Source organism: Barbatula barbatula (genome assembly GCF_947034865.1).
Source record: "Barbatula barbatula genome assembly, chromosome: 21".
NCBI classification, from domain to species: domain Eukaryota; kingdom Metazoa; phylum Chordata; class Actinopteri; order Cypriniformes; family Nemacheilidae; genus Barbatula; species Barbatula barbatula.
Window position 1 is genome coordinate 7,040,752 of NC_136784.1, and position 17,454 is coordinate 7,058,205.

At 40.3% G+C, this 17,454-nt stretch overlaps 1 protein-coding gene across 1 annotated transcript in view; it reads left to right on the top strand.

Annotated features, from left to right (window-relative positions):
• Window positions 1-10,488: 10,488 nt before the first annotated feature.
• ext1b (exostosin glycosyltransferase 1b) overlaps window positions 10,489-17,454 on the top strand; it is a 65,943-nt gene continuing 58,977 nt past the window's right edge. The window contains exons 1-2 of the mRNA XM_079484619.1: window positions 10,489-11,007; window positions 11,082-12,307. Of these exons, the coding sequence (XP_079340745.1) occupies window positions 11,349-12,307 (959 nt within the window). The 5' untranslated portion in view covers window positions 10,489-11,007; window positions 11,082-11,348. The remainder of the gene's footprint in view (window positions 11,008-11,081; window positions 12,308-17,454) is intronic.

The window sequence follows — 17,454 nt, forward strand, 5'->3', positions numbered from 1 at the left end:
TTAAAATACATTTTTGGAATGGCCTCTTAATTCTTTCCTGTTAAGAGCTTGATGTGAAGCACAAATATGTTCAGTGAAAACTCTAGCAGCTACATTATGCTAATTCGTCTCAGTACCACGCTGCTTATGCAGGCCGCACGCATACCTGTTGATAGAAGCACTGAATTAAATGCGCATTGGAAACAAGCTGCTTGTGTGCCTCAGAGGTATTTCTGCTGTTCCTGTCTTACTATACCATGTGCACATCCATAACCATGTACAAGTGGATATGCATTTTCACAGCCTTTTATGGTTTTATGCCTGTATTTCCCACGTCCCCAAACATACCAACAACAGCATACACAGTTTGGGTCGCATTCATTACAAACTTGCTTGTTTGCACGAGGATGCATTTTGGTACAGCGAGGCCACTGGGAATCAGGAACGGAACTTATTATCAGACGCTTGAGACTGATGATGGCGTGTTTGGATATGTCACATTGTTAATGCTGTGACAGCTAGAGCATGTGTGGGCCAGGCGCCATGCCCGTTTAAATGATGTGTGTGTGAGTTTCGAGAGGGAGCGAGAAGATGATCCCGGAGAGTCCAGGGGGCCAGCTGGAAGCTGTGTCAGCTCCAGGCTCAGTGTAGCCCCATGGGCATCAGGCTTGGCACAGCTCAGCTCTGCAGCAGCTGGGACTGAAAATAACAGAACGGGCTGTTGTCTGCTGCTGCAACACGGTGTTAGCAAAAAGCAAGTGTGTCTGCAGTAAAACAGTATTGATTGGGTCGTTTGATAGGTCACAGCAAGAAAAGCGTTCTTAAGTTATTCCCAACGCATTGGTGTGCTCAACAGCTTTAAGAGCTGAAGGAAAATAATGAGATCGTATATAAAGGGCTTTGCTTCACACGAAGAATTCACCCAACTTAGTTTCTAGCAACTCTACACAGTCATGTTCTATAATCTTATTATACACAGAAGTGAAGTCATCGGGGGCCTCGTTTATGTAAAATCCACGGCAACGTTCATATTTATAAAAACGGTCTGGTAGACGTACACACTTACGCTTGTACGAGTGCTGCAGGTTTTTGGAAATATAAGTCATTCTTACCGCTTGTATAGGATTTGGACGTTGAAAGGTGCTCTTTCATATCGCTGTTGAAAATATAGCATATGCTGGGTTAGGTAGTATGTTTTGATGTTGGTTTGCTGGTTTAAGCTGGTCACATGCTGGTTTAAGATGGTCATCTACTGGTTTAAGCTGGTAATGTGCTGGTTTAAGATGGTCATGTGCTGGGGCAGCTTAAACCAGATCAGGTCCAACTTAAACCAGCACAAATCAGCAAACCAGCATCAAAACATAACTATTTTCAACAGGGATATTGATTACATTATTTAGACATCATTAAAAGACAGAAATCTGAAACTGTTCAGCTGCGCACAATGTAACGATCTTCGCATTTTATAGATTTCACATAAACACGTTTTCTGTGCGTACGTTCGTTCTTTGAATCACACATACGCACTTTGAGAAATTATCGTAAAATCTAATTTAGGACGGTTTCTATGCAACATTTTATAAATGAGGCCACTGAAGTACATCATTTGCACTACTGTTGTTGGGCTCAACTGCAGAATATCTTTAGACTCATTAATTTGATTAAAGGTACAGATTACACAGAAACAAAATGCTCTTTTGTCCTACCAGGCCTGTTTAACTTAGTTCTCCAAGTGACTGGGTTAAAATGTTGGACAATGACACCAGAGGTTCATTTACTCTTTCATAACTCAGACAATTTGGATTTCATTTAAAGGTCCAGTGTGTTATGGAGTATCTATTAACAGAAATGCAATACAATGCATAACTATATCTTCAGATGGGTATAAAGTCCTTACATAATGAAGTTTTATGTTTTTATCACTTCAGAATGAGATATTTCTATCTACATACACAGCGGGTCCCCTTGCATGGAATCCACCATGTTGTTTCTACAGTAGCCCTAAACGGACAAACTGCACTACAGAGCGCGTTTTGTAAATATGTTATATCCTGCCTAACATCTTCTGTATTTGATTGGAGGACAAAATCATGCCGTCTTGAAACTACATGAGAGGGTCACATGATTTGGGTGAACTGTCCCTTTAAATATTCAAAGAGTAAGACTTTGGCAAATTTAGGATGTGTTGTGACAGCTCATTCTGTCTCGCTTTTAATCTGTTTCGAATCCCAAAATGAAACACAATTGGTGTGAGATGTAATGGGAACTCCGAACGTCTTTTCCTCCAACGTTCTTTATAGGTCAGATGTAGCGCTTCTCTCCCACTTTGTCTTATTTTTTCTCTTTCGTGTCTGCGTTTCTTACTTTCTCTCGCCTTCTTTTTCTTTCAATCTTCGTTTCTCAGCCATATACAACCCGCATATCTCTCTGATATGTTCAGAAGGGATCTTAATGTCCCTCCCACCCCTCTTTCTAATGGGAATAAAGGCACGCTTTGTCAGCTATTATATCGCCCTGCCTTGTCATAATTACTGCTGCCTCTGCTTCTGTGCCTGAGATTGTACCGGTTTGTCGGTCTCACAATGAATAATTGTGCACAGATGTGATTGCTCTACATTCCTTCAGGGCTGATAGGTCAGACACAATAAGATAAGTGCATGTTATACAGTGCATGAAAGGAAACAATATTTACTTTTTGATTTGTTGGAAGAATCATCCAGGGGAGGCCTACCCAGGTATCCAACTGTAATTGATTTCCAAGTAGGTTTTGTGTGTTTTATTCATTTATTATGTTTTGTTTGGTTTCTGGTAGATTAATGGGTCTATGGCTTAAAATAAAAAAGATTATTTACATTGTATACTAACAATTTCCACACCGTGTCATTTCCATATCTCAGATTATGATAGAGTAGTTGATTGAATTATAGCTTTATTGGAAATTATGTTTCAAGGAACGCTTGTGTGTGAAGGGATGAGGGCTAAATTAAAATATTTTTTGCAGTCCTTTTGAAGCCTCGGATGTCCAAATTTGCTGTTTTTCATTAAATGGAAAAACACTGTACTATTTGAATGATTAAATACTGTCTGGTCAAAGTCTAAATGCACTTTTTAATACTTTGTATTGGTTAGATATCAGCAAAACCCAGTGATAAACACAAAGCGTGACTAATAATAATGATTTGTGACAAAAAAATTAATCACCAAATATGGAGATATGAGGATTAGGATGGACAGCAGCGATATGTTGTCCTCTAAATAACCATGTTTTAATTTATAATTTACAATTACTATATTCTGTTCTTAGGTTACCATGTACACTAACATTAAAAATAACTTAACTGAGACACATCTAATGTATGTAAAAAGTACATTATTGGATTTCATATTTTAAACTGGACCTGGAAATGAAAATCATCAAACCTATACATTATGTGCATTTGAAGGGACATGACCAGAGGAGCAAAAAATATCGAAGACTGAGTAAAGAGTTTCTAAGCTATTGTTCTAATGTGATCAAAAAGTAACTGATAGTTTTAATACAAATCAACCCCTGAGCCATAAAAGTACACAAAGTTTAAGAAACGCCCCTGTATTTCTATACAATGTTAGTTCCCACCAAAACATATCCATGTTTCATCTCTGACACTCACGCGAGATTCGGAGGAACTTGCAAATTCCAGCAAACTCGCACTCACACTGGGGAATAGGCCTAATTTCTATTTGATGGCTCTCGAGCTCTCTTATATTCCTCCTCCCTCGGAGGCTGGAAGAAACGATGTTTCACATTTTATTCCCATCAGCCCTCTGGGTTTGGGTTCATAACAAAGGGAATTGAATGTCAGATTCGACAGTCCTCAAACTGTGAAAAAACAATCCAGACCTCAAGCTATGCTTTTCTTTCCATCTTATTCAAAAAAGTTCAGCTCCATATATCACAGAAGCGACCGTTTGCCGACCTGAGTCTCTGCAGTCTGAATCTGTCGTCTGTTTTTGAAGAATCAGTTTTGTTATCCTCAGCAATCCTGTCCGCTGACGGCCTCTATATTTCTTAGAGGTGAAAGAAGCTGTTGCTTTTCTCGCCCGTTCTTTCGGGGTGGCAGGTTGCGTTTACATGGTGTCTGTTTCTCTGTTTCAATGCCAACTGGTGTGGATAGGGTTAAATCACAGCTCGCTTGTGTTTTCATTATATGTGTGCGTTCCCTGTCTTCAGTGTTCACCTGAAGGGTCAAAAATTCCCGGTTTTCCAGAGCATGTGGAATACCTGAGGTGCAAGATTTATGAGGCGAGGCCTTGCAGAGGCGAGCCAACCAGAGTTGGAGATGCGGATGCTCATCAGCAGCTGCCTTGGGAGAGAGAAACTGTTCATCTCCATCTGGAATATTCTCAACTCTTTCCTTTATTACTTTTGGTGTGACAATCACACGACAGACGCCGGATGAGGTCTTGTCACTTTTACACACCAACAGAACTGTCTGGAACTTGTAGATTCTGTGTACCCATTTGTATCATGTAAAACACTGTTCGCAAATATCCATAGGAGCGACAGACACCCAGACACTTCCTATTCTTTACATTTATTTTGCATAAGTACTTTTAGCAAACGCGGTGGTCTTATGTAAGTTTAATGTTTTTTACCAGAGTGCCTTTTGTATTTATTGTAGTATATAAATGTAAAGAGCAGAGAGTCTTGTCAGTTTGCCCGATCTGTTCTCGAGAAGCTGACCTTCCTTTGCTGTGCCAGAGACAGATTGAGCGTGTATATTTGATGGACGCTCAATGAAAAAAGTGATTAAATGCAGCAAAGGGGGTTGATCTGGTTGACAGCTCTCGAGTTAACTTTGTTGTAAAATCTATAATTTGCTTTGGTAATGCATCAGCGATGAAAGGATTCATGGCATATCATAGAGAATAGTCAGTGGTAGTGTAATTGGCACGTTCGCCTCAGGCTCGCTAGAGCGACAGTCTCACAGCGCAAAGCTGAAATATTAAAGCGACAAGAGAAAGTCGCTTCTACACAGGCAGTTCGTCAAAAGAAATGGTTTAACTCGCATGACAGCCGTAAAAGTTGTTCTTAAAGGGACAGTTCACCCCCAAAAATCATTATCAAGTCATGACTTCATGTCATTCATACTCTGTATATGACTCTTTGTTCTGTGGAGCACAAAAGAAGATATTTTAAGACATGTCTCAGTGGTTTTATGTCCATTTAATGTAAGTCGATGGGGTTGAATGTTGTGTGGTAACGTTCTTCAAAATATAGAATTTTGTGTTCAAGACATACGGGTTTGAAATGACATAAATGACTGTCCCTTTAAAACACATACGCACACACGCACGCTTTGCTTAGTTATTTAAATGGAAAATATGAATTTCTATTTCCTATAAATTGTTCATAATTATAAACTAGCCCTAACCAACATCATAACCCCCCCCAAAATGTTTGAAGAGTTTTTACATTTCAAAGAAGGAATCTCAAGTTTTCCCCAAATAATTAAATTGTAGGTACATAAACACACACAAATGTATACTCGTCATGCAAGATAAACTGGTTTTCCATGTGATTTAACTGTGGAAATACTGTTACAACATTCATACACTGTAAATGATGCAGTACATTTTGTTTTTTGCTTACTACAGAGATTTAGGTGTCATGCAAGGGCATTGCGGTTTGGTTGTGACTGTGAGGGTGTTTGGGGTGCTGCTTACTGTTTAAAATCAATGTCCCACCTCGAAATCTTTGTGCACTGATACTGTAGTTTCCTTCAAGCCTATGGGAAATGTCTGTTTAAAAAATAAATGGCATACCTCCCCTCAACAATCTGTTAAACTGTATAAATGGTGAAGATATCATATGCCAAAGTTTAATAGGTAGTCTTCACATTCACACACAAATGAGCACCCTAACACAAACATAACAGACATGTGATTTAGCTACATGAAGGCTGTCACAACAGTCATTTGGATTAGATTCATTGAGTTCGTATGTTGTGATGCTATCATAGTGTTTGGATGCTGTTGTGTCAGCGACTCTCCGTGTGAAACTTGCTTGCCGCAATAGACTAATTACAGCACTGAAGCTGTCTCAAAAAAGGAGGCTGAAAGCCGCACCAATCAAACTGATTCCCTCTCTTTGAACACAGCGGTTGTTAAAACCAGGTGTCATCTGAGACTGAACCACCGTCTCTCTCTCTCTCAAATGATATAACAGCAGTGGGTACAGTGTGATCTGAATAATTAATTCAATATGCATTTCAAAGTCAAGGAAAACACATGCAAGCTTCAGTGTTTTTAAAATCTGACCGACAGCTGATGAGTTTTTTGTCCTGGTTGTCACATGGGGAAGTTGTCACATGGGATATATCACGGAGCTAAGATTTTGAGTCCAGTTGCACACATTGATTCCAGCAGTGATTTTTTTATCTTGGTTTTTCAAACACCTGGTTCGAAACCGTATAAAAGTATAATTTTGTGACAAAAACGCCAAAATCTTAATTTTACCATAGCTGTTGAGTAAGTGAGTCTAAACACGACAAACTCGAACTAGAACACGTTCAAGGGCTCAACTTTGTAATAGATTTCCGTCAAAAGGGTCACATGTGTTTTACAGGGATAGTTTACCAAAAATCGAAAATCCTGTCATTGTATTTTTTGTAACACAGATGATGTTTTGAATGGGCAGGGCTGTGTGCAATGATATCCAGACGCGACACAGGTGAAAGTCGGAACAGAATCACCTAAAGAGTGTAGAAATCATGTGGATGGCAAGCTCAAATACTTGGAACTACTGAATCTTTTTAACAGGAAAATTCATAGAGTGGAAAACATATAAATAATTGTGTCCCATGGTTGTATGTTGGTTGAGAATTATAAATTACAATATTATTAGAATAATAAGGGAATGTTGGTAACAGTAAACTGTTGGTCCCTAGTGACTTGGATTGGTTTTGTGTCTATACAATACAAGTCAATGGGGACCAACGGTTTTGGGTCATCAACATTCTATAAAATATCTTCTTTTGTCCTTTGCAGAAAAAAAGAAAGTAATACAGGGTGAAAATGACAAGAGGGTGACTAAATAATGACAGATTTTTGGATTAACTATGCCTTTAAATGTATGATATGTACAATTGAATTATAATAATTTATAATAATTGTTGGCTGAAGCAATGGTTTAATTTTCCTACGTTTCCTTATTCGTTTTTCTCTCGAACATTTGTTTCACTAGTTTTGTTAAACTTTTGAACTTGATGTAGATCATTGTGAGTGTCCAGACAGCTGTGTTCAAGTTAAGCACTGTGTTAATAAGCAAGGTTAATGCAGAGGTCAGGCTGGAGGGACATCTTGTGTCTGGAGGGTTTGTGTTATTGTGACATGGGCATGATGAAGGGTTCTGTGTCTGGATTTGTCTGTCGCTCTCCCTGCTGTGTTTGTGTTGATAGGCGACACGCTGAAGCATACATAATTAAGCTAAACGGTCATGTTTCATGAGTTCCCATACATGTCCACACATGTCATTTTTATGAGTGCATTATATTGTTTTTCAATCACAGTGTCTTGCAGAATGTATGTGCCAGTTGTTGTTTCGTTTCATTTTCATCTGTTAATTTATATGAATTGAGCCCTGATATAATGAACACGAATGACAAGTTGGAATATTTTAAAATGAAATGTCACTCAGACAGCACAAGACAAAAAGCACACTTTAAAAACTTGTATTAAAGTTTAACACAAATTCAAATGCTTGGTTCTTGTCAAGCTGTGCTAAAACTTAGTTCATGGCTTTGCTATGCTCTTCCCAAACCCTCCATCCCCCTGACTCATTCTGATATGGAACATTTATAGACATTCCATTGCTGTCTTCCTCTTTTTTGAGAGTCGTACGCTGAGCTGTAAGGATTTTAAAAATTCCCAAATATAAACTGTTCTCATGAATTTATTCTGGCAGAAGGAGAAAAAACACTTTTTCGTGTAAGCCAAAAGAGTATGTACTGAATGTGTCTACGTGACTGAAAGATCTGAGGATCCTTCGCTGACAGGGCATCCATCCAGATAACATTTCCAGCATCTGGGAACCTCGTTGACTGGGATAGCAAACAAAGGGAAGTTCAAAGGGGGTGAGGAAAGCCTGCTCTGATCTCACCCTGAGGAGGTTATGCATTAACATTTCCATTGCAGGTCATCAAAGTCAGTGTGTGTATATGTGGTAAAATCATTGGCATTTTCTATTATTTTGCCCCACAGACATGATTTAAATATAGAAAACATTTAAATAAGTAAAATGTATAAGTATAGTATTTATTCATGTTTTATTTGACCAAAAAACGGTGTGCATCGTTCTGTGCTTTCGAAGTCTTTCTATCTTTTTTAATCATCTGGATAAGTTGCAAACAGAGCCAAATGTGATGGTTCTTCAGTTGTATTTTTTTGCAAAGAAACTCTCATTTCACCACTCCAATCTGACCCAATTCTCTGGTTCAAATCTTTATGGAATAAATTGACACGGAATACAAATGAAAAGGTTCAGAAGTCCAGAACCTGACTTTTTTTAATGAGGACAAAACCCCATCAACACATCTAACCTGTTCTGCTTCATTTACTGCCTTGCTCTCCCTGCAGTCACTCGAGTTCTCTTGACTTGTGATTTGACTCTCTCTCTTCCCTTTTGGGCTTTAGTTTGTGCCGCTCTCCCCTCCTACATCTTCTAATTTTTAAACCTTCACATTGCCAAGAGCGAACTCCGTTCCAGTACGGAAAGGTCATTTTAAATAAATAAAGAAACGAGGAGGTATCTAACCATCCCACACTCACACACATGCTTTAAGAAGCTGTGTGCCAATTTAATGTGTTTTTTCTAAAGATTCATTTGCCTGGAGGACAACAGTGAGAGTTAAACAAGAGAAGCAGGACTTCAAACTCCACACCTACTCAATGGCTACATCTGTGTTAGTCACGCAGCGTTCCTTGATTTTTTCCATGTTGACGGATGCTCAGCACTCCGGCTCTTGCTGTGAGGAGAGAACAGGATGCTTACATATTAACATCCCCTATAAAGCCACGGCGTTGCTGCTAAACAGCTGTGCATGTTTGGATTTGGTGAGATAAAAAACACAATAGAGTGCACAAGCATAAACAATATGAAAGACATCAACTTTACATAGCCGCAAGACAGCAAATTAAAATGCTGTTGTTTTTCTATATATATTTTTAATTTTAGAATACAATTATGTTCTAATTTACATATTTATATAAATATGGATAAAACCTTATTATTCTAATAATATTGTAATTTATAATTCTCAAACAACGTACAACCATGGGACACAATTATTGAAAAGTTTTCCACATTGAAAGATTTTTCCTGTTAAAAAGTTTCAGCAGTACCAAGTATTTGGGCTCGCCATCCACATGATTTCTCTTTAGGCGATTCTGTTCCGACATTCACCTGTGTCGCGTCTGGATATCACTGCACCCAGCCCTGCCCAGAATACTCAGGGAATGCAACGTGTTACATCATCTCAGGCAGCTTTATCAGATCCTGGAACAGTGGAGGGTAGAGGACTCTCAAATGGTGTTTTGTCTTTCCCAGGGCTTGGAACTCTCTGAACTCGCGGCTTACCCCAGACGCGGGTATTTGTTTACAGCGGCCCAAATTCGAGGCTTTTTATCACAAGCTGGAAAGGCTCTGGAAAGAGGAAGTGCTATAGAGCCTGCTTTCTTATCTGCGACGAGATACAAAAGCAAATCCCTCTGGTAATCCACCTCCCCTCTGTCAATTATTGGTTGAATAAATAAGTCCTCCAGCAATAGTTATAGTCACAATAATGAGATTGATCATCAATAGTAATTGGTTTGCAAATGCAAAGTGTTGCATGGACATTTAAAAGCAAACAATCTGCTCAATTGTGTGTGTGTATCTATGCGATTTCATATTTAATATTCGAGAGATTAAATGAGAAATACAAGCACTCGGGCACTGCTATAATAACCCTGTAGATTTTTTAAAGAACGTAAGGATCTAGATCCCTTGTCGGTCAATCCAATTATTTTCTCTCTGTACAACCACCTGATGAAAGAATAATCTCATCTTCACATTAGGGATGCATAAAGAAAAAAAGAAGTCAACCTTTCTTCGTAACACAGAAGATGATTTTTGTAAAATATGCATCTCCCGGGTGTCTAATAAGAACAATGTTTTGATATTACCGTTGAAAAAAAGATATGTTAATGCCAAAGGTTTTCTAAATTAGCAAATGTTTACAACAATCGAATTCTGATCTGACTACATGATTCCAAATGTGACAAAAAACGTGCATGTAGAGTTTTACAAATACACTCACACCCAAAACGTTGTCAATTTTTAATGTGCAAGTAGTTGAAAGTCCATCCACATTCCCTAGAAGCGCAACGCTCTGCGCCGGGAATGAATGGGTGCGTTGGGAGCCCCGCCCTATCCGGTTCTTCGGTCCAATGAAAACGCGCGATGCACCATGATGGGACGTCACGCACACTGGCGTCGTGTTGGGATTGGAATGTAGCAGTGTAACAATCGGAACAACTGAGCAAAAGGTGATTGAGCTCGCGGATCAAGGAACTCCGTTCATTCTATTTGTTAAGCAAACATCCTGTGGAACTCGCGAACTGTCCTCGTGGTTCTGTAACTTACCGAAGGCGAAACCTCACTGTGTCCGGATGAAATCTACTTCTAACGTGTGTGAAGGTCTACGGAGAGCACGGGAATAAGAGAAATGCAGGGATTCGTAAGGTTACCGTCGTTCCGGTGAACTGTCCTGTGTCACTTGCGCTTTACCTTATCGTTTCGAAGGTACCTGGAGTTAAGCCGCGAGGGGTGGGATTCCATTTAGTATGGACGCGTAGTTTGGAAACATCGGATATAAGCATCAGTAGCTGTGTTAACAGGCACTTTTATCGTTTTTTTCCAACGGGACCCGCTGCTCTTCAAAGACAAACTCTATGAGCCGGTGTCGCCGCAACTCTCCGGTGCAAGTCCAACGACGCATTTTATCCAACGTGAGTGCTGAATAACCGGTTTCGGTTGCGTTAATAACGCGGTTGCGTTAATAACGTGGCTTCTGTCTTCACAGGTACTTGGAGGCGCGACGTAAAATGTTGCAACTAGACAGACGAGGGAGAGCGCGGAAACCGATGTGAATTCGCCCACATGCGCTGGATCGGACGCTTGTTGTTAGGTGATCGGAATCTGAAGAAGAAGAGGGGAGACGTGAGTTGTAAATCCTCGCAGGCTGGAAGATGGCGGAGCAGCACTATAGCCGGAGGAGGTGTTGGTGAAAGACAAACTTCCAACCGCTCGAGATTTATTTGCAAACACCGCGATCTGGCCTTCAGGACACATGCAGGCCAAAAAACGATATCTTATCTCGCTCTTGACTGGCGCCTTTCTAGTTCTGCTCTTTTACTTTGGAGGAGGGGGGGTCCCGGGTCCGGCCGCCACGGGGTCCAGGAGCCGGCATGACCGCAGCCGCAATGGATATAATCGTCCCGAGCAGCCTTGGCCGCACTTCTCGGATCCTTTACAACACTTCAGCCCGTGGGATCAGTCGGACACGGAGGAATATAACGTTCACATATCGCCCCGGCAAAAGAGAGACGTTAACTCGAGCGTTTACAAGGGCAAGAGGTGCCGCATGCAGTCCTGTTTCGACTTCTCTCTCTGTCAACGGAACGGATTCAAAGTGTACGTGTACCCCCAACAGAAGGGAGAGAAGATCTCAGAAAGTTATCAGAACATTTTATCCACCGTCGAGGGGTCTCAGTTCTACACCTCGGACCCCAGTCAAGCGTGTCTGTTTATCCTAAGTCTGGACACTCTTGACCGAGACCAGTTGTCTCCACAATATGTGCACAATCTCAAAACAAAGGTGCAGAGCTTGCCTCTGTGGAACAGTGGTAGGAATCACCTCATATTTAATTTGTATTCAGGCACGTGGCCCGACTACACGGAAGACTTGGGCTTTGACATCGGTCAAGCCATGCTGGCCAAAGCGAGCATCAGCACGGAGAACTTCAGACCCAACTTTGACGTGTCCATCCCGCTGTTTTCCAAGGATCACCCAAGGACCGGTGGGGAGAGGGGCTTCTTAAAATATAACACCATTCCACCTTTTAGAAAATATATGTTGGTATTTAAAGGGAAACGCTATCTGACCGGCATCGGCTCGGACACGAGGAATGCCTTATATCATGTTCATAACGCGGAGGATGTAGTTCTTCTCACCACCTGCAAGCATGGCAAAGACTGGCAGAAACACAAGGACGCGCGGTGTGATAAGGACAACGCCGAGTATGACAAGTAAGTCATGAGCAAACTTCTGCTTTTCTTTGGGAAAATGTACTGTATACAAATTCACGCGAACACTTCAAAATCCCTAGTAGGTCTTGTTGCTACACTAAAACTGTGGATACACTTCTCGAGGCTCATTGTTAAAGTTTCCTACACTGCTTTAAGTGTAAAAAATGTATTTAATTACAGGTTTACAGTAACAGGTGTTTTGGAAAAATTGTTACCACGGTAATTGTTTTTTGTGGGAAAGTTGTTTTATTACTGTAAAAGTGGAGTGACCATAGATGTATATAATAGTAAAAGTATATAGTAGTGATGGGTTATCTGCATATTTTTGAACATTTGTATTACCATAGGTTTATTATGTTTCTTGACAATTGCACATTTGTGTTTTCTATAGTTTTACAAATACCATAGTCAAACTCTAAAGTGGTTGCGTTACATTACAGTGTTGTTACATGCTGCATACTAGATGCGTAGCTATTTTGTGGAGTCGTTGGTAGTGGCAAACGCAATTTATTTTAACACTAGTATGTGTATACACTGTAACGCAAACCACTTGAAAGCTTTTACAGTTTGCCATGCCACCCAGTTTACACAGCAACGTGTCATTTTTCCACTGTTTTGTCATGTTGAATATTTTTGGTGCTCCATGTGCCGTGGAGACTGTCAGTGCGCCTCGGCTACATGTTATTACACCCGATTGTGAAACACTTTTTATTGCTTTCGAGAGGTAATGACACGGCAGACGCAATCTTGGATACAGTAGTAATCTTTTTTATTTTTTTATTTATGTCAATTGGATCCCTTTTAAATCACCCCCACCATGGGAATTTCACCTTTTCGTCTCAGATGATGCAGCAGCCTATTCCGACTTTGTTTGGACACGTTTCATACTCTTGAAATATAGCACCTCGACAGAGAGAACAGGCACATGACCTTGCGTACTTAGAAAGCTGACCCTGTGTAAATAAACTATAATGGCAATGTATTTTTAAGTTTGGAGTCCAGCACTGAGCCATTCTACATAAAAGTGTGATTTCTGATTAACCAGATGGAAGTTATTTAATAACTTTCCTGATCTGTTATGTGTTTAAAATGTGACCCCTGAAAGGTTGCCCTTGCATCATGATTCGCTCGAATTCGCAGGTAATTTCGCTGTACGCCGTGGGAGTATTTACCTGGCGGATATCACTTCAAAACAGCCAAGTGCTCATTAAGGGGATTTCATACTACGCACCAACAGGAAATTCTTGCTCCTGCTATAGTAAACTAGTTAGTCACGTCACTAATGTCCGTTGGTGTGCAGGTATTTTGGCACCATGTTTCTCTATTCCATGATGCTGCTGAGGTGCTCTCAGCAAGATGTTGTGCTATTAACTGGGGAGTTAGTGTGTGTGTGTATGAGCCCAACAGCTGTTCGGGACATGAGCGAGCTGAGTCATGCAAAAATGCCCCAGCCAACGGGGGTCTGCCAGATAAATTTGGCGCTTTTTGTAGGGTTGGACAAAATTATTAAAAGGTCTCTATTCCACAAGCTGCCCTCTCTGTTGAGTCCAAGCAATGTCTCTGGCTTCATGAAAAATCATAGTTCATACGTCTGCTTGCATTGTAGTTATCCAGAGGGTTTTGAGATTGTTGTGGCTTTACCTTTTAAGAGTGGATGATTTTCCATCTTTTAAAATCATTTGCTTCTGAATGGCTTCGGGCGCCGGCTGTCCCACGGTCAGCCTGCCAGATTTGTTGTAGCCCTACGAATGAAATTCCTCAATGCCAGGGATTGGAATTTACCAAACTGGAATAACTCTGCAGTGCCAATTATTATTAAACAATAGATTTATTCAGTATCGTTTCACAAAGCACAGTGTCTGTCACTGCCCCAGCTGGAAGAGCAGCGGATATCCAATCTGACCCTGTGTGATTTGTGGAAGATGTCACGTTGAACTCATACAGATGAAGGGAATGATTTCAATAGATATTCAGTCGGCTAGGAAATCCGGGCATTTACTCTATCATTGTTTTAAAGCTTAAGCTTATATGGGTTGTATTAGCCTTCATAATCTTGTTTCCCGGAAAATGCGACACAGCACAAAAATTGAAATATTTGCAATGTCAACAGTTTTTCTTTGTGCTTCTGTAATAAGTGTACGTTTGCTCTCTTTGATTTTATTAACTGTGTCTCTCAGCTCCTGCTCACTAGGCCGTTCAAGAGCACCATACACACGGATGGAGTTTAACATTTAATCTCTTTCTCGTGTGCTTCTTTAAGATTCAGAGAAGAAAGAATTAAAGAATTAAAAGGGAAAGAAGGAAAAGTCAGCTGGCCAAATTGTGTCTGACAAATATGTTAGTCTATATTAAGTATTGTTTAAAGAACCGCCCTATAAAATAACAAATCTTGCTGTTGTAACGACTACAAGCACTGCTACTAGTCCTCGTGGCACCCGTCCTCTCCTGTTTGATGATAAGTAGGGGGAAAGTTGCATTGACATTTGCATGCAAGGACTGGTGCTAACACAAGTTTAATTTGTTTAATTTCAGGCACTTCTGTCATCTGTACGATTGCTCTGTCACATTAATATATCATGAATTTTTCATGCTCTCACCTCACTCGTATAAAGTAGTGCCCGGTGCTTGTGTGACAAATGCTAATGTGGGGGTAATTAGCCCAAATAGAGTTCTGCTTAATTACTGTTAGTTGATTATATATTTCCGTGCATAATGCACTGGGGCTAGGCGGCCTTTATCTGATCATAGCATCAGCGCTTTAATTGCATGTTAAAGAGAGCAGGTAATTCATGTGTGCTGTTCGGTTTTATGCGTTTCCTTAGCAGAAGCTCTTTGAAGGTTTTGGCTGTAATTAAATCACTTTTCATAATCGAAAGATTGAATCCAAAGTCAAGTACTAGTCTCACTAGTCTTTTGCACGTTTGGGTGCATTGGGACCCCCCTTTTGTCCATCCCTGTCTGCGAGTTTACTCCCCCTACAAATTGACCCACATTCGGTGGGATTATGACAGGAACATTCCCTAGGGGCTGAGAAAAAGACCCCTGGGCATTTTCGGAAATAGCCATAGCAGTGCCATGTCACATCCTGAACTGGTGGTTCTAATTCAATAACAGGCATTAACTGTAAAATGTAGTGACAACACCTGAAAGTCTAAAGTATGAAACATTTGCTGCCAAAATGTAAATTAATAGGAAAAATATGTAAACAACATGCAAAAATAAAAAAAATCCAAGGCTTGTCAATGATTTCTACTAGACTAGAGTATGAATTAAAAAGTGGTATGTGGAGTATAAAAAGCATCTTTCATTCCTGTGCCCTTGCCCTGCCAAGAGCACAGCGGGTGGCAAGTGGCCAATCACGTCCTCTGAAAGGAATTTTCAGAACAGGGCATTGATTGGTTCACGGTTAAGTGGAATTTCTGAGTATGGGTCTTTTTGAGGTAAAAATGTATGCTTTGCTTTTTAAATGGTCCTGAGATGCTATAAAATAATTAAAACTCCCCAAGTTTGGCTGTATGTCATAGGGAAAGCTATGAATGAGACGTTTCAGTAATCATTTCCCCTAATGTCAAACATTAATATACAAAAAGGCAGACCAGGACTCAACAAAATTTAATGTCAGGCCATCTCTATTTCTTTACTTACCAAATTTTTAATGGCTTTTACAATTATAGTAAATTGTAGTTTATAGCAGTGTTTTTCCATAAAGGCTAAGATTTTTGACATATGATTTCAATTAGCCAGATTGCATAGTCAAATATGAAGTAATATAAATATATACACAGCCCAGCCGCAGAAAGAATTGAGACCACTCCAAATTTTAATTTCAAATCATCATTTCTAGATGTATTGAGGCCATTCCTGTCCAGTGTCTGTTGAATTTTCAACAGCAAATGTGAAAGACGGACAGGATGACAAGACACATGAATTCTGTGATAAATATCGAGGTGATAACATAAAAAAATATTATTTGAGGTCTGAACAAATACAGAGCATATTTTCTGCAAATAAATGCAAAAAGAAACATAATTTTTATTTGTAATTTGGTAGAAACATTGTTAGCAGTTCACAGAATGAAACAAAAAGGTAAATTTTGCCTAAACACATACCTACAAATAGTAAAGTTTAAATTTAGAAAAACGGTCTCTGAAATGGTCTCTTTGCGGTTCGTAAAATATATTTTCAAATATAGTTGCACATATCTTGCTTGGGCATTTCATTTAGCTGGATGTTAAAGATGGGGTAACACACACAGTTTCTGCAAAACTCATATTAATCTTGAGTACCTATACAGCAGTATTGCATACGTTGTATCTTCGAAGATTATTTCCAGAAAAAGACGAGCTGCTGGATGCAGGCAGGGGGGGCAGCACTACAGCACGAGCACTCAATACATCTGCGCATTATCCATTTGTTTTTTACATTATGGGCGTACGCACCGATTGCCATCAAAACACAGACATATGACTTTTCCAGCATCTTTAAGCATTGGGACCGCACCATCTCTCAGTTTCAAACCATCTCCAAATCTAGCGTTATATCCACCGTTTATATAACATTCATCACCCAAATGCAGTGAGCATACAAACACAGCTAAACTTCCGTCAGCCAAGTGAAGCGGCATTGATGGGCGTGCTCTTTCTCTCATGCTAGTGCATGGGCGTGGTCATTCGCTCGGTGGATGACAGTGTGGGCTAAAACACTCTGTATTGTTAAGCATGCCAACCGTTCCACTTCCATCTGAGCATTGATTATAGTCTTAAAGCATTTGGTAGTGTGCTAGCTGAAATTCTGTCATCCTCATGACATGTGCTATAGTGGCGTGAGCTGGGCCCTGAGGGTGCCAGTCCCTCTCGTGACCATTAGCCATGAGTATTAGCCACGGCCTTTAATCCAGCTCTCAGGAGGAAGTCTTCTGCTACTGCTGCTGTTTTCACCATCTGAACACCAGCCTTGCACCCTAAGGGGCCCATTCATACAGCGCCTTTTCCATTCCAGCGCCGCGTTTCTAAGACGCTGTATCAAGCTAAACAAATTTCAACTTTTACAGTCAGCGCTGCCCATCAATGTCAGTTCCAAAGCATTAAACCAATCAGAAGAATTTGGAGGCGGGGCAAGCGTTGCATGCTTTTGTTTACAGTAGCAAG